Source organism: Bos javanicus, chromosome 5 (genome assembly GCF_032452875.1).
Source record: "Bos javanicus breed banteng chromosome 5, ARS-OSU_banteng_1.0, whole genome shotgun sequence".
NCBI classification, from domain to species: domain Eukaryota; kingdom Metazoa; phylum Chordata; class Mammalia; order Artiodactyla; family Bovidae; genus Bos; species Bos javanicus.
Window position 1 is genome coordinate 23,794,629 of NC_083872.1, and position 24,339 is coordinate 23,818,967.

Genomic DNA, 24,339 nt, shown 5'->3' on the forward strand with positions numbered 1-24,339 from the left:
GCTGTCCAACCATCTCGTTCTCTGTTGTTCCCTTCTCCTCCTGCTCTCTATCTTTCCTAGCATCAGAGTCTTTTCCAGTGAGTTGGCTCTTCACATCAGGTGGCCAAAGTACTGAAGCTTGAGTTTCAGCTTCACCATCAGTCCTTCCAGTTCAGGGTTGATTTCCTTTAAGATTGATTGGTTTGATTTCCTTGCAGTCCAAGGGACTCTCAAGAGTCTTCCCAGCACCACAGTTCAAAAACATCAGTTCTTCAGTCCTCAGCCTTCTTTATGGTCCAACTCTTACATCCATATGTGATTATTGGAAAAACCATACTTTTGACTTCCCTGGTGGCTCAGATGGTAAAAGCATCTGCCTATAATCTGGGAGACCCAGGTTCAATCCCTGGGTTGGGAAGATTCCCTGGAGAAGGAAATGGCAGCCCACTCCAGTATTGTTGCCTGGAAAATCCCATGGACAGAGGAACCTGGCAGGCTGCAGTCCATGGGGTCGCAAAGAGTCGGACATGACTGAGCGACTTCGCTTTCACTTTTTCACTTTGACTATACAGACCTTTGTTGACAAAGTAATGTCTCTGCACTTTAATATGCTGTCTAGGTTTGTGATAGCTTTTCTTCCAAGGAGCAAGCATCTTTTAATTTTATGGTTGCAGTCACTATCCACAGTGATTTTGGAGCCCAAGAAAATAGTCTGTCACTGTTTCCATTGTTTCCCCATCTATTTGCCATGAAGTGATGGGACTGAATGCCATGATCTTCGTTTTTTGAATGTTGAGTTTTAAGCCATCTTCTTCACTCTTCTTTCACGCTTATCAAGCGGCTCTTTAGTTCTTCTTCACTTTCTGCCATAAGGGTGGTGTCATCTGCATATCTGAGGTTATTGATATTTCTCCCAGCAATCTTCATTCCAGGTTGTGATTCATCCAGCCTGGTATTTCACATGATGTACTCTGCATATAAGTTAAATAAGCAGGGTGACAATATACAGCCTTGATGTACTCTCCTTTCCCAGTTTTGAACCAGTTCATTGTTCCATGTCTGGTTCTTACCTTTGCTTCTTGACATGCATATAGGTTTCACAGGAAGCAGATAAGGTGGTCTGGACCATCTCTTTAAGAATTTTCCACAGTTTGTTGTGATCCGCACAGTCAAAAGCTTTAGTGTAGTCAATGAAGCAGAAGTAGATGTTTTTCTGGAATTCTCTTGCTTTTTCTATGATCCAGTGGATGTTGACAGTTTGACCTTTGGTTCCTCTGCCTTTTCTAAATCTACCTTGTATATCTGAAAGTTCTCAGTTCACATACTGTTGAAGACTAGCATGAAGGATTTTGAGCGTTACCTTGCTAGCATGTGAAATGAGTGCAATTGTATGGTATTTTGAACATTCTTAGGCATTGCCCTTCTTTGGGATTTGAAAAACTGACCTTTTCCAGTCCTGTGGCCACTGCTGAGTTTTCCAAATTTGTTAGCATATTGAATGCAGCACTTTAACAGCATCATCTTTTAGGATTTCAAATAGCTCAGTTGGGATTCCATCACCTCTTCTTTGGAGTTTTTATCACTGAAGCCTTCCTTGGCCAACTTGTTTATCTAATTTTTCTGTCTAATACACTAGAATGTAAGCTTCATGAGAGTAGGGATTTTGTCATTTTTTTGTGTACCACAGAAACTTTAGTGCCTAAAAATGATGCCTGCTATGTAGTAGATGCTCCACATATTTAAAAATGAATGAATAAGTGAATGATTCTGATTTTCATAATATCTCTTAAAAAAGAAAATAGGTAACATAACTCCACCAAATGTAAAGTTATGTTGAAAAAAAAGGATGGAAGGATTGAAAGAAGTCTGGATTGAAAGTAAGAAGGATATGGAACATAATTCTAAATTTCTGAAATATAAAATGATGCTATAAATATATGAGTAGCAGTACCTCTTTAAAGAGCAACTTGAATATTTTCCCATGGAGGCAACAAAAATTAACTCCCACCATCACTAGGAGACATTGAACATCCAGCTGCATTGTGAACTAGAGGGTGAAGTACTATCCTGGACTAAGAGCTGTTGACAAATCTTTCTGATATCACTGAGTCATTGTGTAATTTAAGAAGGATAACAATAAAACTAGTACAGCCACTATGGCGAACAGTGTGGAGATTCCTTAAAAAACTAGAAATAGAACTGCCTTATGATCCAGCAATCCCACTGCTGGGCATACACACTGAGGAAACCAGAAGGGAAAGAGACATGTGTACTCCAATGTTCATCGCAGCACTATTTTTAATAGCCAGGACATGGAAGCAACCTAGATGTCCATCAGCAGATGAATGGATAAGAAAGCTATGGTACATATACACAATGGAGTATTACTCAGCCATTAAAAAGAATACATTTGAATCAGTTCTAATGAGGTGGATGAAACTGGAGCCTATTATACAGAGTGAAGTAAGCCAGAAGGAAAAACACCAATACAGTATACTAACGCATATATATGGAATTTAGAAAGATGGTAACAATAACCCTGTGTACGAGACAGCAAAAGAGACACTGATGTATAGAACAGTCTTATGGACTCTGTGGGAGAGGGAGAGGGTGGGAAGATTTGGGAGAATGGCATTGAAACATGTAAAATATCATGTAAGAAATGAGTGGCCAGTCCAGGTTCGATGCACGATACTGGATGCTTGGGGCTAGTGCACTGGGATGACCCAGAGGGATGGTATGGGGAGGGAGGATGGAGGAGGGTTCAGGATGGGGAACACATGTATACCTGTGGCGGATTCATTTTGATATTTGGCAAAACTAATACAATTATGTAAAGTTTAAAAATAAAATAAAATTAAAAAAAAAAAAGAAGGATAACAATACATTTTGGCTTGCCAGGGACTGTCTCAGTTTAACTATTTTGTTAATTATTAATAGAACAGGTTTTTATTTTTTAAATGATCCCAGTTTAGATGATAAGTCATAGTTCAGTTCAGTCGCTCAGTCTTGTCCGACTCTTTGCGACCCCATGAACTGTAGCACGCCAGGCCTCCCTGTCCATCACCAACTCCCAGAGTCCACCCAAACCCGTGTCCATCGAGTTGGTGACGCCATCCAACCATCTCATCCTCTGTTGTCTCCTTCTCCTCCTGCTCTCAGTCTTTCCCAGCATCAGGGTCTTTTCAAATGGGTTAGCTGTTTGCATCAGGTGGCCAAAGTATTGGGAGTTTCAGCTTCAATATCAGTCCTTCCAATGAACACCCAGGACTGATCTCCTTTAGCATGGACTGGTTGGATCTCCTTGCAGTCCAAGGGACTCTCAAGAGTCTTCTCCAACACCACAGTTCAAAAGCATCAATTTTTCGGCACTCAACCTTCTTTATAGTCCAACTCTCACATCCATACATGACTACTGGAAAAACCATAGCCTTGACTAGATGGACCTTTGTTCCCAAAGTAATGTCTCTGCTTTTGAATATGCTATCAAGGTTAGTCATAACTTTCCTTCCAAGGAGCAAGCGTCTTTTAATTTCATGGCTGCAGTCACCATCTGCAGTGATTTTGGAGCCCAGAAAAATAAAGTCAGCCACTGTTTCCACTGTTTCCCCATCTATTTGCCATGAAGTGATGAGACCGGATGCCATGATCTTCGTTTTCTGAATGTTGAGCTTTAAGCCAACTTTTTCACTCTCCTCTTTCACTTTCATCAAGAGGCTCTTTAGTTCTTCTTCACTTTGTGCCATAAGGGTGGTTGTCATCTGCATATCTGAGGTTATTGATATTTCTCCCGGGAATCTTGATTCCAGCTTGTGCTTCCTCCAGCCCAGCGTTTCTCATGATGTACTCTGCATGTAAGTTAAATAAGCAGGGTGACGATATACAGCCTTGACGTACTCCTTTTCCTGTTTGGAACCAGTTTGTTGTTCCATGTCCAGTTCTGTAAGGGCACCTTAAAATTCAGGTGTTTGCTTCCGAGTGTTGACATTCATGCTTGATAAAAAATCTGTAAATGCTATTTGACATTTATTGAGCATATTTTAGAATTTGACTTTGTTAGATTCAGGGCTATCAAGATCTCAAAGTGTTTTCGGGTCTTAAGCATCTTGAGTAGTGAAAATGTTTGAGCATTGTAAGCTGAATCACACTTGTGTAGGACAGTGCTTAGATTTTTAGAACCACAGATTTCATTGAGAATCCAATGAAACCTATTAATCCACTTCCCAGGAAAATAAATACATGTTCAAAATTTTAATAAATAATTTCAGGAAGTTTGTAATTTCCCAAACCCCTAATCTGTGGCTCACAGCTTTTACAGAACATATTTCAGGAATACAATTGCGCTAGTAAAACCTTGATTATATGGCACATAGCTGGAGCCCTTAAGAAAACCATAATCTTCTCAATGCCAATATAAGTATATGTAGACATGTTTAGGTAGTGATAATATGTTATATGTGTTATCCTACAACTTAGTATTCCATGTTAGTATATATAGATGTACTTCATTTATTTAACTTAATTTCTGTATTTTGCAGTTTATCAAAAAACAGTGTATGGGAAAGTTGCCTGTATGAAACCTTTAAGATAAGCAAAAAATACTTGAGATCATCTTAATCACAACAACTGAAGGACATAAGATACATGCCTTGTCACTCATTGGTATAGATATTTTTACATTGAATTTCTACACTAGCAAAAAAGTTAAAAATTAGCTCAGATCAATTTGCTACAGTCTCGCCTTAAAGGAATTTTTGAAGAGAACTCATCACTGAAAGCACATGTACTCTGTGCAGAAATATTCTTGACTCAATAAAGAAAGAGTTCTTTATTGAAAAAAGAATTGAAAAGAGCAGTTGAAAAAAGAAAAGAGAATTCTGCATGGTGAAAACACTTTAGTCACTGGTAACAGTGCATTTTCTTTCTTTCTTTCTTTACATAAGTTTTAATAGTTCTCCTATTTTTACATGGTTTTAATCATACTGTATATATAAATTTGAATCCTGTATCATCCCTTCCCCCTTTAATATTTAATATTATATATTTAATATTTTCATATTAAGATAGTTAATATTTTAACTACTTATTGCTTTAGGATAGATTTCCAGAGAGGAATGATTAGATCAAAAGTTATGATTAATAAAAAAATTTTTGATAGTGCCACACTGGTTTTCAAATGTTATACTGATGCATGCTTTAAGCAGTTGGGTCTGATATTGCTTAGTTCACCATACCTATGCTTGGATTGTGCATTATAATTTAAAAATTATTTGTGATTGCAAAAACAAGGGAAAAGATTTCTCACTGTTTTAATTTATAATTCTTCCATTTTTTGTGATACTGCACATTTTCTGTATACATACAACTAATTATATTTTATTGTTTATTAAAACATGATTTTGCAGCTCAAGAGGTTTCCATTTAGAGCTGATCATCTCCTTTTAAATAAAACTTCAGTAGCGTGTATCCTTCATATCACAGTGTGGTGTTTCTTTACTTCAGAGACAATCATTAGATTTACGTTAAGGAACAGTCATCTAGGTTACCACATTGAAACTACCTCAAGATGTGAAAAAAGACTTTCCAAATGCTTAATTAAAAGCAAACAATTTTCACAGCAGGGAAATGTGGCTTATTATTAAGAACTATCTACTTGAGGTATGTATTGTGCATGTATTACGTTTCATTGATTTTTTTTTTTTTGAGTGCCAATAAACACCAAGCTAATAGAAATTTGATATTTCTATTAGGAACAGTTAACTTTTATTAAAATAATCTTATTTTAAATGTTTTCTTCTTTTCAAGGTATCATAGACGTCGTAGGAAACTGAATCCTCCAAAAGACAGATGATATTGATGTTTTCAGGAATCAAAGAGGATTGTTACCCTGGATCTCATTTGCCTTTTGAGAAGATACAACTGGGTGTATTCACTAATATGTTATATAGTAAAATAATAATAAAATGTCTTTTCATATATTAGAATGTGTATTTCTTTATATATAGTAAATAATTCTGAATTTGACAATTCGAATTTTAAAGAACCTATTTTATAGTATTTTCCTGTTAAGTTATTTAAGTTTAGTATTTATTTTTATGTGCCTAGTACGATTAAGTACTTTTATCAACCAAATACTGTTAGTAGTATAAATATGATTAATAAAAATGTGCATGGTTCTTCTGAAGATTTTTAAATTGCTTTACAAAGAAACTCATGCTGTTTGCACAGAAAAAGATGTTATAATGTTTCCTTTCTTGTGGCTCTAGGGAATAATTAGTTACATTTTAATCAGTTTTCACTATTTGCTAGGTCCTTTGTTTACAATATTATTAAATTCTCAAAATAATCCTCTGAAGAAACAACATCTTTCCCATTTTACAGATAAGGCTAAGTGACTTGAACTCTGCCTACCTAGCAAGTGGCAGAGCCAGGATCCACACTGTCAGGCTCCAGAGCTTTTTAACAATGCATCACTATGAAGAGGTGTTTTCTTTCATCCAAGAATTTTTACTTTCCTAGAAAGAATATATTATTCGTTTTGACATTTTTTCTGGCTGTCTTAAAAATTCTGTTTGCTTCAGAGCACATGCAACTCTGATTAGAACATTAATATTACTAAACTGGCATTATAAGAATCAGTTCTGTTCAGTCACTCAGTTGTGTCCAACTCTTTGCAACCCCATAGACTGCAGCACGCCAGGCTTCCCTGTCTGTCACCAACTCCTGGATCTTGCTCAAACTCACGTCCATCAAGTCGGTGATGCCATCCAACCATCTCATCGTCTGTCCTCCGCTTCTCCTCCTGCATTCAATCTTTTCCAGCATCAGGATCTTTTCCAATGAGTCAGTTCTTTGCATCACGTGGTTAAAGTATTGGAGTTTCAGCTTCAGCATCAGTCCTTCCGATGAATATTCAGGACTGATTTCCTTTAGGATTGACTGGTTGGCTCTCATTGCAGTCCAAGGGACTCTCAGGAGTCTTCTCCAACACTACAATTCAAAAGCATCAATTCTTTGGCGCTCAGCTTTCTTTATAGTCCAACTCTCACATCCATACGTCACTACTGGAAAAACCATAGCTTTGATTAGACAGACTGCTGTTGGCAAAGTAATGACTCTGCTTTTTAATATGCCATCTAGGTTGCTCAAAGTTTTTCTTCCAAGGAGTAAGCATCTTTTAATTTCATGGCTGTTCGTCACCATCTGCAGTGATTTTGGAGCCCAAGAAAATAAAGTCTGCCACTATTTCCCCATCTATTTGCTATGAAGTGATGGGGCTGGATGCCATGATCTTAGTTTTCTGAATGTTGAGTTTTAAGCCAACTTTTTCACTCTCCTCTTTCACTTTCATTAGGAGGCTCTTTAGTTCTTCTCCGCTTCTTTTATAAAGGGTGGTGTCATCTGTGTGTCTGAAGTTATTGATATTTCTCCCAGTAATCTTGATTCCAGCTTGTGCTTCATCCAGCACAGCATTTCACATGATGTACTCTGCACATATACTCTGCTTCCCTGGTGGGTCAGAGGTTAAAGCGTCTGCCTGCAATGCAGGAGACCTGGGTTTGATCCCTGGGTTGGGAAGATCCCCTGGAGAAGGAAATAGCAACCCACTCCAGTATTCTTGCCTGGAGAATCCCATGGATGGAGGAGCCTGGTGGGCTACAGTCCATGGTGTCGCAAAGAGTCAGACAAGACTGAGCGACTTCACTTACTCACTCTGCAATAATAAGCAGGGTGACAATGCACAGCCTTGACGTACTCCTTTCTCGATTGGAACCAGTCTGTTGTTCCATGTCCGGTTCTCTGTTGCTTCTTGACCTGCATACAGATTTCTCAGGAGGCAGGTCAGGTGGTCTGGTATTGCCCTCTCTCGAAGAATTTTCCACAGTTTGTTGTGATCCACACAAAGGCTTTGGCATAGTCAATAAAGCAGCAGTAGATATTTTTCTGAAACTCTTGCTTTTTCTATGATCCCACGGATGTTGGCAATTTGATCTCTGATTTCTCCGCTATTTGATCTCTGGTTCCTCTTATAAGAATGTTAATAGTTTATTCTGTTGATTATCACTACCAGCTTATATATGATCATCATTGTTGCCTCTGATTTCTCCTTAGGAAGTCTTTTAAGAAGATGGAAAGTTACTTTATTCAAACTTGTGCAATACTTGTGATATTTTAAAATTGGATGTGAAAAATGATTTCACATTCTATTCCTTAATCTAGTTCTTTTCATAAAGAAAGGTGAAGGTTCAAGTGTTCAATAAAATGTAGGAATATTAGAAAAGTATAAAGGAAATAAAACTGTTACTCATTTGGGGGGAAAAGTGAGACAATAGAATTTGATAATTGAAATATTAACCACATATTTGGTGACATATCTTCAAAAATGGTTGTTTCAGGTTGTTATATCCAAAAGATTGAGATATACCATGTTATGAAAGTAGTAAGAATAAAAACTAAAGTTTCTTCTAAATGCAAGGATCTAGTAAATACAGATTGTCCGGTTGTGAGATGTCCAAAGTGCACATATACATGTGAGTGCTTTGGAGAATTAGTTTTATCTGTACTGGAAGTATCATACATTGTAATTAACACTGTAGTTCCTGGAATTCTGGTTTTCATGAGTTGCTGAATAAGTACATAGTTCATCACCACCTTCACCTCCACTCCATTACACCTCAGAGGTGTAACCTATTATCTGCCATCACTAACATTTCATGGAAGATTAGTTTGTCTTTTCAGAAATTTTAAAAATATGTAAGGTCTGATGACTCTTTAAATAGAATAAATTTAGCTTCATGAAAATACTACTACCAAGTCCTTATTCTCATATTTCCTTCCATTGGTGAGGTGGATTGTTGTTGGGGCTTCCCTGGTGGCTCAGATAGTAGAGTCCACCTGCAAGGCAGAAGACCTGGGTTCAATCCCTGGGTGGGGAGGATCCCCTGGAGGAAGGAATGGATTGTTCAGTTCAGTTCAGTTGCTCAGTCTTGTCCGACTGCGACCCCATGAATCGCAGCACGCCAGGCCTCCATACTTCAAACTGAAAAAAGCATTGTCGGTGAAACCACCAGAGGGCACTCTCATATAGGGTTCGGTTTGAGCATTCCTCACCCAAAGGGCAGTGACTTAATGTACTTAATTTAGCAGATACTATTTGGGTATTCTGTAGGTAAGAATGATGAGTAAGTGACGGCGTGAAATTAATTAAAGCCATCATTCATTCTGTTGATCTAGTCATTTGTTGTACCCCTACTACTGTGAAGAGGTATTGTACTTTTTGCCGGGCGAATAACAAAAAATGGACCCTTAAGGAGCATAGTTGTTAAGTTGTTAAGTAGACAACTAGTATCTACTGAGCTACTTAGTTTTCTAATGATGTTGCTTTTTAACCATGAATATAATGTATCGTTATTTTTTTTTAATTAGAGATTAAAGAGAAAATAAAATTATCTATAATTGTCCCATCTAAAGAGAACACTAACATTTTTGCTACCTTTCTTTCCTGGGTTATTTTGCTACATAAATATATTTCCAAAAATAATTGTATTTATTATGCATATTGTTTTATAACTTGCTTTTTCACTTAGTATCATGCATTTTTTTGCTGTATCAGTACTCTCATTTAATGGATGCATATTATTTTATAAACTGGAATGTAATTTTAATTAACCCCATACCATTAGACATGGGCTTCCCAGGTGCTGCTAATGGTAAAGAACCTGCCTGCCAATGCAGGAGACGTAGAGATGCAGGTTCGATCCCTGGGTTGGGAAGATCCCCTGGAGGAGAGCATGGCAACCCATTCCAGTATTCTTGCCTGGAGAATCCCATGGACAGAGGAGCCTGGGTGGATACAGTCCATAGGGTCACACAGAGTTGGACACTACTGAAGCGACTTAGCATGCATGCATATGATTAGACATAATCATTATTTCCATTTGTTCCCTATTATAAAGAATGCTGTTACTTCATCCTGGTCAATAGTTTTTTTTTAAGAAGACTATTATTTTTTTAAAAAATTTTATTCTAATATAGTTGATTTCTAGTGTGTCAGTTTCAACTGTAGAGCAAAGTGAATCAGTTATATATTTTTTCTTTTTCAGATTCTTATATTGGTTATTACAGAATATTGAATAGAGTTCCCTGTGTTGTTACACAGTAGGTCTTTGTTATCTATTTTATGTATAGTAGTATGTATATGTTATTCCCTTCTCCTGATTTATCACTTCCCCCCACATTTCTCCTTTGATAACCATAAGTCTGATTTCAAGATCTGTGAGGGAATTCCCTGGTGGTCCAGGGGTTAAGAATTCACCTTCCAGTGCTGAGGGTGGGAGTTAGATTCCTTGATCAGGGAGGTAAGATTCCACAGGCAGCATGGCCAGAAAACCAAAACATAAAACAGAAGCAATATTGTAACAAATTCAGTGAAGTAAGCCAGAAGGAAAAACACCAATACAGTATACTAGCGCATATATATGGAATTTAGAAAGATGGTAACGATAACCCTGTATACGAGACAGCAAAAGAGACACTGATGTATAGAACAGTCTTATGGACTCTGTGGGAGAGGGAGAGGGTGGGAAGATTTGGGAGAATGGCATTGAAACATGTAAAATATCATGTATGAAACGAGATGCCAGTCCAGGTTCAATGCACGATACTGGATGCTTGGGGCTGGTGCACTGGGATGACCCAGAGGGATGGTATGGGGAGGGAGGAGGGAGGAGGGTTCAGGATGGGGAACACATGTATACCTGTGGTGGATTCATTTTGATATTTGGCAAAACTAATACAATTATGTAAAGTTCAAAAATAAAATTAATTAAAAAAAATAAATATTCAGGGGAAAAAAAAAAAACAAATTCAATAAAGACTTAAAAAATGGTCCACATCAAGAGGAAAAAAAAAATTCTGTGAGTTTGTTTCTGTTTTGTAAGTAAGTTCATTTGTATCATTTTAAAAACTTAGATTCCATGTATAAGTGATATCATATGATACTTAACTTTGTCTGACTTCACTTAGTATGATAATCTCTAGGTCCACCCATGTTGCGCTGATGGTATTATTTCATTCTTTTTTGTGACTAAAATTCCACTGTATGTACCACATCTTTATCCATTCCTCTGTTGATGAACATTTAGGTTGCTTCCATGCCCTGGTTATTGTAAATAGTGGTGTCTTGTTTTATTTGTATTTCTCTGATGACATAGAATGTGGAGCATATTTTTATCTGCTTCTTTGCCATCTGTATGTGTTTGGTGAAGTGTCTGTTAAGGTCTTTGACCCATTTTTTTTTTTTTTTGATAGCTTTATTGAGTTACAATTCGTATGCCATATAATTCACCCATTTAAAGTGTATAATTAGATAGTTTTTAGTATATTCATAGAGTTCTGTAGCCACAGTCAATGTTAAAATGTTTTGGGCCCATTTTTAATTGGGTTATTTGTTTTCTTATTGTTGAGTTTTAAGAGTTCTTTGTTTATTTTGGATAATAGTCCTTTATCAGATGTGTCTTTTGAAAATATTTTCTCCCAGTGTATGGCTTATCCTTTCATTCTCTTGACAGTGTCTTTTCAAAAAGCAGACATTTTTAATTGACGTGAAGGCTAGCTTATCAATTCTTTTATGAAATGTGTCTTTGGTGTTGTATCTAAAACAGTCATCACCAAACCCAAGATCATCTAGATTTTCTCCTGTGTTATCTTCTAAATGTTTTACAGTTTTGCTTTTTACATTTAGATCTGTAATCCATTTTGAACTAATTCTTGTGAAAGGTGATAAGTTAATGTTTAGATTTTTTTTTTTTTTTTGCATGTGGCTGTCTAGTTGTTCTAGTACTATTTGTTAAAAAGACATTCTATGCTCACTTTTGTTGCTTTTACTCCTCTGACAAAGGTCAGTTGACTACTGTATGGGTCTGTTTTTGGACTCTGTCTCACTGACCTTTTTGTTCACTCACCAATACTATATTGTCTTGATTGTAGCTTTATAATAAGCGTTAAAATCAGATGGTCCTCAGTCCTCTGACTTCTTCGATACCGATGGATTACATTAATTGATTTCTGAGTGTTGAAGCAGTCTTACATACCTGGGACAAATCCCTTTTGGTCATGGTGCATAATTCTTTTTAGACTTTTTTGGATTTGATTTGGTAATATTTTGTTGAGGATTTTTGCATAAGATTTTAACCAAAGAATTTTGTAAATGGGATTTGGGTTGGAAGTATCTATGAAACTCCGGAAATAGTGTAGAATTTTGAGAATCTTTGTATCTTTTTTTTTCCCTAGGGATAACTTCTGTGGTTTTTCAGCAATTAAAGGCTCTATCACATTATGCCCTAGTTCTTACATGCCTGCAGCTAAAGCACATAATAACGTTAGTACTGGAATGATATTGATATGCAACAGAGAGTAGTTTCCACATATTCTCACAAGCAACCTTAATTAGATTCAAGCTTTTTTAAGAAAAGAAGAAAACAAGACATCATGTGCCTTCGTTTTGGATGGGAGAATTCCATTAAGGAATATTTTTTCAGTTTCAGATGTGTATTCAGAAATGAGTCAACTTGGATATCTGTATAAACACAAGACGTTAGCAAATCATGTCTTTTGCTGAAGGCATAGACAAGTATTTCCACTGTTTATAGGCAAAAGGAATGATTCCTTAGATTTTTTTTCCACCGAAGTTAAAAATTATTTGCTAATATTTTTACCAAAATAATTTGCAAATATTCCAATGCTAAAGAAATACTTTCCTAATTACAGCTCAGCTTTTAGCCCCCTACTGTTTTCCAATGTACTGTTTAACCTTCTGAAAGTAAGACTTCAATGTACAGGCAAGAAGTGCTCAGAGTATGTAATGTGTTTCCTAATTCTACCAAAAGGCATCCCCTTAGATTTAGTAACATCACTAAAATCACCTCGCATTTATTTAGTATCTTCCTGCAGGAAGCCCAATTTCAGCAAGTTTTATTAAGCACCTACAGAGTTCAAGCCACTGTGGACTCAGAGATGAGATCTCATTCCTGACTGATAAAATATCTTCCCCAGACCTTCTTTTCTTTCCCGTCTAGTCAGAATTCACCCAGTTCAGTTAGTAGTCGCTCAGTCGTGTCTGACTCTGCGACCCCATGGACTGCAGCATGCCAGGAACCCTGTCCAACACCAACTCCCGGAGTTTACTCAAACTCACGTCCATTGAGTCGGTGATGCCATCCAGTCATCTCATCCTCTGTTGTCCCTTTCTCCTCCCACCTTCAATCTTTCCTAGCATCAAGTTCTTTTCCAATGAGTCAGTTCTTCGCATCAGGTGGGAGTTCACCTTTCAGCATTAGTCCTTCCAATGAATATTCAGGACTGATTTCCTTTAGGATGGACTGGTTTGATCTCCTTGCTGTCTATAACCCAAAGTACATGTAATTACTACTATACTATCACTTTAGTTTGTCTTGAATTAGAGCAAAATTTGTGATCAGTAGCACAGTGTGATCATTTGAATGCTCCCTTGGCCTTTTCCATCATTGCCATCCAGATATAATTACCATGAGTACACTCATCAGTTCAGTCGCTCAGTTGTGTCCGACTCTTTGCGACCTCATGAATTGCAGCACGCCAGGCCTCCCCGTCCATCACCAACTCCCAGGGTTCACTCAAACTCACGTCCATTGAGTCAGTGATGCCATCCAGCCATCTCATCCTCTGTCGTCCCCTTTTCCTCCTGCCCCCAATCCCTCCCAGCATCAGAGTCTTTTCCAATGACTCAACTCTTCGCATGAGGTGGCCAAAATACTGGAGTTTCAGCTTCAGCATCATTCCTTCCAAAGAACACCCAGGGCTGATCTCCTTTAGAATGGACTGGTTGGATCTCCTTGCAGTCCAAGGGACTCTCAAGAGTCTTCTCCAACACCACAGTTCAAAAGCATCAATTCTTCGGCCCTCAGCTTTCTTCACAGTCCAACTCTCACATCCATACATGACTACTGGAAAAACCATAGCCTTGGCTAGACAGACCTTTGTTCCCAAAGTAATGTCTCTGCTTTTCAATACGCTATCTAGGTTAGTCATAACTTTCCTTCCAAGGAGTAAGCGTCTTTTAATTTCATGGCTGCAGTCATCATATGCAGTGATTTTGGAGCCCCCCAAAATAAAGTCTGACACTGTTTCCACTGTTTCCCCATCCATTTCCCATGAAGTGATGGGACCAGATGCCATGATCTTCGTTTTCTGAATGTTGAGCTTTAAGCAAACTTTTTCACTCTCCTCTTTCACTTTCATCAAGAGGCTTTTTAGTTCCTCTTCACTTTCTGCCATAAGGGTTGTATCATCTGCATATCTGAGGTTATTGATGTTTCTCCCAGAAATCTTGATTCCAGCTTGTGCTTCTTCCAGCCCAGCGTTTCTCATGATGTACTCTCCGTAGAAGTTAAATAAGCAGGGTGACAATATACAGCCTTGACATACTCCTTTTCCTATTTGGAACCAGTCTGTTGTTCCATGTCCAGTTCTAACTGTTGCTTTCTGACCTGCATATAGGTTTCTCAAGAGGCAGGTCAGGTGGTCTGGTATTCCCATCTCTTTCAGAATTTTCCACAGTTTATTGTGATCCACACAGTCAGAGGCTTTGGCATAGTCAATTCCAACAACACAAGAGAAGACTCTACACATGGACATCACCAGATGGTCAACACCGAAATCAGATTGATTATATTCTTTGTAGCCAAAGATGGAGAAGCTCTATACAGTCAGCAAAAACAAGACCGGGAGCTGACTGTGGCTCAGATCATGAACTCCTTATTGCCAGATTCAGACTTAAATTGAAGAAAGTAGTGAAAACCACTAGACCATTCAGGTATGACCTAATCCTAATGACCTATCAAATCAGGTATGACCTAATCAAATCCCTTATGATTATACAGTGGAAGTGAGAAATAGATTTAAGGGCCTAGATCTGATAGAGTGCCTGATGAACTATGGAATGAGGTTCGTGACATTGTACAGGAGACAGGGATCAAGACCATCCCCATGGAAAAGAAATGCAAAAAAGCAAAATGGCTGTCTGGGGAGGCCTTACAAATAGCTGTGAAAAGAAGAGAAGCAAAAAGCAAAGGAGAAAAGGAAAGATACAAGCAACTGAATGCAGAGTTCCAAAGAATAGCAAGGAGAGATAAGAAAGCCTTCCTCAGCGATCAATGCAAAGAAATAGAGGAAAACAACAGAATGGGAAAGACTAGAGATCTCTTCAAGAAAATTAGAAATACCAAGGGAACATTTCATGCAAAGATGGGCTCGATAAAGGACAGAAATGGTATGGACCTAACAGAAGCAAAAGATAAAGAAGAGGTGGCAAGAATACACAGAACTGTACAAAAAAGATCTTCATGACCCAGATAATCATGATGGTGTGATCACTCACCTAGAGCCAGACATCCTGGAGTGTGAAGTCAAGTGGGCCTTAGAAAGCATCACTACGAACAAAGCTAGTGGAGGTGATGGAATTCCAGTTGAGCTATTTCAAATCCTGAAATATGATGCTGTGAAAATGCTGCACTCAATATGCCAGCAAATGTGGAAAAGTCAGCAGTGGCCACAGGACTGGAAAGGGTCCATTTTCATTCTAATCCCAAAGAAAGGCAATGCTAAAGAATGCTCAAACTACAGCACAATTGCACTCATCTCATACACTAGTAAAGTCATGCTCAAAATTCTCCAAGCCGGGCTTCAGCAATACATGAACCGTGAACTTCCAGATGTTCAAGCTGGTTTTAGAAAAGGCAGAGGAACCAGAGATCAAATTGCCAACACCCGCTGGATCATCAAAAAAGAAAGAGAGTTCCAGAAAGACAGTACATTTATAGGAGATAGAATAATAGATCTGAAAGAAACCTAAAAGATGATTTGGGGGCATAGACTTTACATATATGGGTCAGATTTACCAAGACTAATTGGCTTCCCCAAGACTACATATCATGGCAGAATGTTATGCCATGGCATTGGTTATGCCAACCAATGTCTTCTTTAAGCATTAGGGATATTTTATTTTTTTATTTTTATTTTTGGCTGTGTCACATGGCATGCAGGATTTTAGCTCCCTGATGAGGAATTGAACCTGTGCCCCCTGCAGTGGGAGCACAGAGTCTTAACCACTGAACCCCCAGGGAAGTCTCAAGGATATTTTAATATGTATATAGGAATATACATGCTGATGAAATTTGCCTCCGATTGCAGATGTGCCCAGTGATATACTAGTAAAGATTTAACAACTGGATTCTATGGTGTAAATACTCTTATCATGGCTGATTTAACCTACCAATGGTTTAACAACTGGCTCACAACATTTCTGAAAATTTAATAATTGAATTTCAAAGGTTGGTGTGAACCACTCCTAGCATTCCACTGGCTATGCCTCTGAAATCATACATTTACTATTAAAGCATTAGATTATTTATTTACTCGTTCAAGTTGTCTGTTCAGAGACACTTTACATTGTTTTCTGGTTAATGTTTCCTGGGAGAAATAAATTATTCTTTACACGTCAGCTTCAACCTTCACTTTCAGTTTAAGGACTTAATGACTTTTTTAAAGTTATTTTTATTTATTTATTTTTGGCTGTCTTTGTTGCAGTGCGCAGGCTTTCTCTGGCTGTGGCGGGTGTGGGCTACTCTTCGTTGGGATCGCGGGCTTCTCACTGCAGTGGCTTATTCCGTTGCTGAGCATGGGCTGTCTAGGCGAGTGGACTTCACTGGTTGCCACTTGCGGGCTCTAGAGCTCGGGCTCAGTAGTTGTGGCACAGCGGTGTAGCTGCCCACGTGGCATGTGGCCTCTTCCTGACCAGGGATTGAACCCTTGTCCCTGTGTTGGCAGGCAGATTCTTAACCCTCGGACCACCGGGGGAGTCCAAGGATTTAATAACTTTTTGATAAATGTCTTAAATGACTTGGTCTGTCTTTTAAGAGAGCTTCAGATGAGTCCTTGAGTATCTGTTATTTATTGGCTAAGTTACAAACTGCCACAAAACTCACTGGCTTAAAACAACCATCCTTTATTTCAGTCAGCAGTTCTTCTGCGTGTTCTTCTAGTGCAGGCTGGGCTTGTCCATCCAAGATCATTAATTGGGTTGATGAGGCTGGCTGGTCTTGGACGGCATCATCCGTGTATCACAGTGATTGAATGTCTATCAGCTAGGGCAATAAGAGGACCTACGTTTCTCATTATCCAGCAAGCCAGGCCTGGTCACATGGCCACATGGCTTGTGGTCACATGATCACATGGCTTCATGGTCTCACGGGTGCAAGACTGGAAGCTGTAAAGTCTCTTAAGGCCAAGCCTTTGAACTGGCTTGACATCGCTTCCACAAGCCCATCCCAGGTTCTGGGAGTGGGGAAAGAGACTCTCTAACCTTTTGAAAGAAGCAGCAAATACAGTGACCATTCTGTCACAGTAGGAATCACTAATCTTAACTGATTTACATTTGGGTTTAGATTGTCACGTGTCTGTAGGACAGAGCTGAATGCTCAACGTCAGTAAAAAGTTTTTAAAATTTAACATTTATTTTTGGCTGTGCTGGATCTTCGTTGCTGTGCGGGCTTTTCTCTAGTCATGGCATGTGGAGGCTCCTTTCTGTTTTGGGGCAGGCTTCTCATTGCAGTGGCCTCTCTTGTTGCAGAGCACAGCTCTAGAGTGCCCGAGCTTCAGATGTTGCAGCCACCGCTCGATTGTTGTGGCTCCCAGGCTCTAGAGCACAGGCTCAATAGTTGTGCATGGGTTTAGCTGAATCTTCCTGGATCAGGGATCAAACTTGTGTCTCCTGCATTGACAGCTGGACTCATCACCACTGAGCCACCAGGGAAGCCCGACAGTAAGAAATTAACTGAAGTTTTTTTTCCTGATGTCCAAAAGAAATTCATAACTTTTACTTAGAAACCAGCTTTACTTGAATATCCTCATTGATATGTTCATTAACTGATAATTTCCTTATCAATTAGAACATTTATTTTAATACTGTCTCTTTTCCACACACACTGGTTAGCTAAGGAGAGGGTGGAGGTGGGAAAGAGTTAAACAGTAAGGCCGTATGGTCTGCTTAACAATTGGAAGCTGAAATAAGGCGTTAGGTAATCAATTGATAAATGGTGTACTGTCATTCAAGTTCAGGAAAAGAAGCACTCACTGGGAATTAGATTTGTGGGGAAGACTGCTTCTTGGAGAACCACTTTTAAATCCACCTTATTGAGGTATAGCTTACATACAATAAAATGCACATATTTAACATACAGTATTTGTCTTTATTTGCCTGACTTATTTCACTAAGTATAATACCCTCCATGTCCATCCATGTTGTTGAAATGGCAAAATTTTGTTCTTTTTTTTTAATGACTGAGCAGTATTTCATTTTGGGTGTGTGTGTGTGTGTATACACACCACATATTCTTTTTCCATTCATCTGTTCTGTGCTCTTGAGTTGCTTCCATACCTTGGTTGTTGTAAATAATGCTCCTGTGATCATTGGGTGCATGTATCTTTTCCCCTGAGTGCTTTGTTTCTTCGGGTGCATACCCAGGAGTGGAATTGCTGGATCATATGATAGTTCTCATTTTTAGATTTTTGAGGAATCTCCATAGTCGTTCCCATAGTGGCTGCACCAATTTACGTTCCCATCAATATTTCACGAGTTCTCTTTCTTTCCTCTATGATCTCACCAACATTTGTTATTTGTGGTGTTTTGTGTGTGTGTGTGTGTGTGGTCTTTTTGATGATAGCCATTCTAACGGGTGTGAGGTGATATCTCACTGTGGTTTTGATTTGCATTTCTCTGGTGATAAGCAGTGTTGAGCATCTTTACATCTGCCTCTTGGTCATCTGTATGTCTTCATATGTGTCATACACACATCTGTATGTCTTCTTTGGAAAAATGTCTGTTGAGATCTTCTGTGCATTTTTAAAATTGAATTTTTTATTTTGTATGAGCAGTTTATATATTTTGGGTATTCATCCCCTACTGATCATATCATTTACAACTATTTTCTTCCATTCAATAGGTTGTCTTTTCATTTTGATTTCCTTGGTTTTACAAAAGCTTTTAAGTTTAATTAAGTCATATATGTGTATTTCTATTTATTTATTGCCTTAGGAGACAGATCCAAAAAAGATTGCTATGGTTTATGTCAAAGAGTGTTCTGCTGATGTTTTCTTCTAGGGGTTTTATGATTCCTGGTTTTATGTTTAGATCTTCAATCTATTTTGAGTTTGTTTCTGTATGGTATAAGAAAACATTCTAATTTAATTTTTTTACTTGTGGCTGTCCATTTTTCCCAGCACCACTCATTGAGGAGGTTGTCTTTTCCCCACTGTACATCCTCACCTCCTTTGTTATAGATTAATTGGCCATAAATGCACGAGTTTATTTCTGAGCTCTGTTCTGGTTCATGTGTCTAGTAAACGCACATCTTTTGATGACTGTAGCTTTGTTGTATAGTCTGAAAGTCAGGGGCCGTGATTCCTCCAGCTCTGTTTTTTCTCAAGATTGTTTTGGCGAGATTGAGAACATTTCCATCATCCCTCAAAATTAACTCTTACCCCTTTTGCTGTCTCTCCTCCCCCGCTCCTAGCGTTAGACAATCAAAGATAAGTCCAAATAATTCTCTTGTTTACCTTCATTGCTGACAAACATAACTATCTGTAAACAACAGAAAGATTACAGTGTCAGTGAATGTGGTTTGAATTTTTGAGTAGGAATACAATTAGATGCATAGCTGCAATGATAAGAAAACATTCTGAAGTAGTTACTTAAATTAAGGAGTTTGACCCAAAATTTAAGTCAACATAACCACTTCCTTTCAGAAAGTCTTAGTATAAAAAGTTCATCAGCTAAACAGTGTGTTTAGTGACTTAGGAAATATTATAAATTATATAAAGGCTAATGCAATAAATTTGAAATTATTCTTTTTATTATGTGATAATTAGAAAACATTATAAACAACTATGATCACATGCTGGGATATGATGGTTATCTAGGGGGGAATTCTGTTGAGTATATTTGAATATTTAGCTTCACTTCAAGAAACCAGCTTGGTTCCAACTTTTTAGATATAACTTGGCCATCTAGAGTTATTAACTTGTTTGATATCTTCAAAATTGGTCTACTCAAAGCAGGAATGCAAGATGTTTTTCAGTGGAAGATAAAGGGCAAAAACAAAAGGTAGAGGCCAGGAAGAACAGGGTTTCTACAGATTGTGATTACGTGTTCCATAATTTAACAATTGTCAGTGGAAGTGGTGATTATCTTGATGCTGCACATCTGCAAACAGTTTACATCAAATGATGATTAATTTGATAGAATGTTTTGAATTTTATCTTCCATTAAAAGAAAGCCCAGACAGTAAATTCATAGATCTGGAATCCATTTATTTCGTCAAAAGATGATTTAAATTTAATTATAGACTTACAGGATATACTGTTCTAACCGGCAACTAATGAAGAATTAAAAATAAACTTTGAAATTTCAGGATCTCTCCCTTCATTTTGTACAAAAGTTAAAATGAACAGTTTGAGCATGCTGAAATTATCTTAACACTTATTTTTTCCGTTTCTACCATCACGCCTTTGTAAGCTCAGTTCTTTCTTAGGATGATATTAAAATATCTCATAGAAGTAGTTTAGATGTACATCATTTCCTGAAAGTAGCATTGTCATCAGTCCAACCTGGATTAGATATTTTAACAAGAAAGAAACAAGCTCACTTGTCACATGGTATTTTAAAATATTAAAACTTTAAAATAGTAATATGCAGGCTGTTTATTCAAAGTATGCATGTATTGGGCTAATCTAGAAAATTGCTAATTCACTCATAATTTTCTTCAGTTAGAATTGAAGAACAGCAAAATGTTAAGAGTTATAGAAATTTGGTTCCCATGAGGTTCAAGTGGTAAAGAACCCACCTGTCAATGCAGGAGACATGAAATGTGGTTTCAATCCCTGGGTCACGAAGACCCCCTGGAGGAGGGCATGGCAACCCACTCCAGTATTCTTGCCTGGAGAATCCCACGGACAGAGGAGCCTGGCGGGCTATAGTCCAGGGGATTCAGAAAAGAGTCAGATACAACTGAGCGACTAACACTTTAACTTTCATAGAAATTTTCTGTATTAATCCTGAATGTACATGTTCAGATTTGTTCTAATTCTATTTACTAAAATTAAATTTTATGTTCATTGAATTAGGCAATAAAAAATTAAGTTTGTACTTTTCATTTTTTCTTTTCATTCTACTAAGTTTTATTATAATTTATGAAAGTATTAGATCATAATTGATTTTTAAAAACTATACTTTATCACAGGTGGTTTAACAACTTCTGTTTTACAGCATTCTTTTCAGACAGTTATTCAGTTTTGGCTTAAACTCTTCTAGTAACCTGGAGTTCCAGGAAGCTGACTCCATTATTGGACAGTTCTGCTGTCTCTGGGGTCACACAGAGTGGGACACGACTGAAGTGACTTAGCAGCAGCAGCAGCATTATTAGAAAGTATTTCCTTGTACTGAGTGCAGATCAATCTTCCTATGATTTGTAATCCTCAGGATTGATCCTGCCCCAGAACTATACAAAATATATTTAGTCCCTCTTACATATGACAGCTCTTTGGATATTTGAAAACACTTGTCAAATTCCTATTTTTCTTTAAGCTCCACTTTTTCTGTTTATCTGTATGACATGGTTTCCAGAAGCTCCCAGTCTTAGTTGCCCTCTTCTGGACATATTTTTTTTTTAAATGATGTCTCTCTTAAAATGTATTGCCCAGAATTGAATTGAACGTCATTTTCGTGTTCTGGACAATATACTTCTGCTAATGGTGTCAATAATGCATTGGTTTTTAGCAGTCATGTCACTGTATTGATTTGTATTGAGTCATAACTTCTTAAGAGGTAGTCAGTATGTGAAAATGGTCTCCAAATTCAGATTCTTGTATAAAAATTCTCAAATTCTGATTCTTGTATAAAAATAAATTCTTCCACCCTTCTTAATTCCTCTTAGGGAGAAAAGAAAAAAAAAGTTTTATTTCATTGCTAACCTCTGTGATTTTTAATTTTACCGTTTAAGTGTTAGCAGTATGGCTGATAATGTAACCAAAGAAGATTTTAAGCAGGGATGATATTTTTAGAAACTTCATTTTGGCTAACTGGGGGGAGGGTAGCGGATGGACCAGAACAGGAGCAAGACAAAGTCTGGGGTGACTGATGTAGTAATTTAGATGACAAATGATAATGGGCTGGATTAGAGAAGCAGAAAAGAAGATGCAGAGAAGGGGACAGATTTTAGTGATATGTAGGAAGTAAAATTAATAGGACTTGGTAAGTAATTTACATGTGAATGACAGTAATGAGTGAGAAAGAAGGGGAAAAAGCAGCTGTTGACATCCTGATGCTGACCTGGCATTCAGAGTCAGGCCATGTTATTTTCTGTTGGCATAAGAATCTCACAGAATACCAGCATCAGACAAGATTATTCAGTGACCATAACAACATGAGACAAAACAACTCTACTTGATAATTTTGTGGAAGCACAGACAAAAACAGAGTCACTATGCCATTCACAAAATACAAAGCACCCTGCCCCTCTCTCTGAAATGAACGATAGCTACTTCTTTACCAATTACAGTGTCACAGTTCCTCTGGGCTGTCCTTCCTGCACAGAAGATGTATTGAGTTCCCAACAGTAAAATGCTGCTGCTTCCCAACGGCGGCCGGGCTAGAGCAGACCTCTGCTTATTCAGTCCTCTCTCAAATCACTCAGCCAAATCCCAAATTCCTTAATAGTTTTCTTCAAACACTCTCCTTCTGAGTCCCGGGGCTCCCTAGGCTGTGTATCTTCCTTCACTGCAATGAGTAATTCACTCAGCTTGTCCAACTAGAGCTGTGTTCCTGTTGGTGTCTGCCTGAAAGACACTGACATTAAGAATAATCCTAACATGTACATACTGCTGTATTTAAAATGAATAACCAACAAGGACATGGAACTCTGCTCAGCATTACAGCCTGGATGGAAGTGGGGTTTGGGAGAGAATGGCTACACGTATATGTATGGCTGAGTCCCTCCTCTGTTCACCTGAAACACCACAGTTCAGTTCAGTTCAGTTCAGTCACTCAGTCGTGTCCGACTCTTTGCGACCCCACGAATCGCAGCACACCAGGCCTCCCTGTCCATCACCAACTCCCGGAGTTCACTCAGACTCACGTCCATTGAGTCAGTGATGCCATCCAGCCGTCTCATCCTCTGTCGTCCCCTTCTCCTCCTGCCCCCAATCCCTCTCAGCATCAGAGTCTTTTCCAATGAGTCAACTCTTCGCATGAGGTGGCCAAAGTACTGGAGTTTCAGCTTTAGCATCATTCCTTCCAAAGAAATCCCAGGGCTGATCTCCTTCAGAATGGACTGGGTGGATCTCCTTGCAGTCCAACACCACAACAGTGTTAATTGGCCATGTTGTGTGCTAGTTGCTCAGTCGTGTCCAACTCTTTGCGATCCTATAGACTGTAGCTTGCTAGCCTCCTCTGTTCATGGAATTCTCCAGGCAAGAATATTGGACTGGGTAGCCATTCCCTTCTCCAGGGGATCTTCCCGCCCAGGGATTAAACCCCAGTCTCCTACATTACAAATAGATTCTTTACCGCCTGAGCCATCAAGGAAGCCCATTAATTGGCTATATACCCCCAAAACAAAATAAAAAGTTTGTTTAAAAAAGAATAACCACAGAATTTGTTGCTGCAAGAGTCAGATGTTGATAGTACCAGAACAGAATAAAGAATACTAGATGACATGATGAAAGTGTCTTTAATTTTTAATAGGTTATCTTTGAGATATCAGAGAAGTAAACTAAGTGGAGATATCCAGGTGATATCCAGGATGGATTCTGGAGCTTTAACAAAGTCTTTGTGCTAAATCTATCTCTTCTCTCTACCCACATAGAAATACACTTAAAAGTATATATTTGGGAGCCATTGTTTATATAACAACTGGAGTTATGGGATTAGCCGAGATCACCCAGGGAGGGAATAAAATGAGAAGGCAGCTGAGGACAGAACCCCAAGGAACACCTGTTTGATGACTGGGCAGAAAATGAGATACCAGGAAATACTCTTAGAGGGAGCTAGCATTGAGAAGATGACCAGAAGTTAGAGGAGGTTTCAAGAGCGAGGATGAGATTAGTAGTTTTATATATGGCCAAGGATTCAAGTAAGATAAGGAGCCCTACGAACTGTTTGACATTCCCCATTATTTTTGAGCACCTCTTTATTTGCTGATACAATAAGATATTTCAGGCTTATCTTCTATTTCCCTCGTCTAGATTTGGAAATTACCCATTTCTGAGGAC

General features: G+C 38.2%; 1 protein-coding gene across 2 annotated transcripts in view; it reads left to right on the forward strand.

The window, feature by feature from the left end:
- Nucleotides 1-5,957, forward strand: part of MRPL42 (mitochondrial ribosomal protein L42) — a 31,588-nt gene extending 25,631 nt beyond the window's left edge. For both annotated transcript variants that reach the window (XM_061415744.1, XM_061415745.1), the window contains exon 7: nt 5,785-5,957. In XM_061415744.1, coding sequence (XP_061271728.1) covers nt 5,785-5,830 — 46 coding nt within the window. In that variant the 3' untranslated portion in view covers nt 5,831-5,957. The remainder of the gene's footprint in view (nt 1-5,784) is intronic.
- Nucleotides 5,958-24,339: the final 18,382 nt, after the last annotated feature.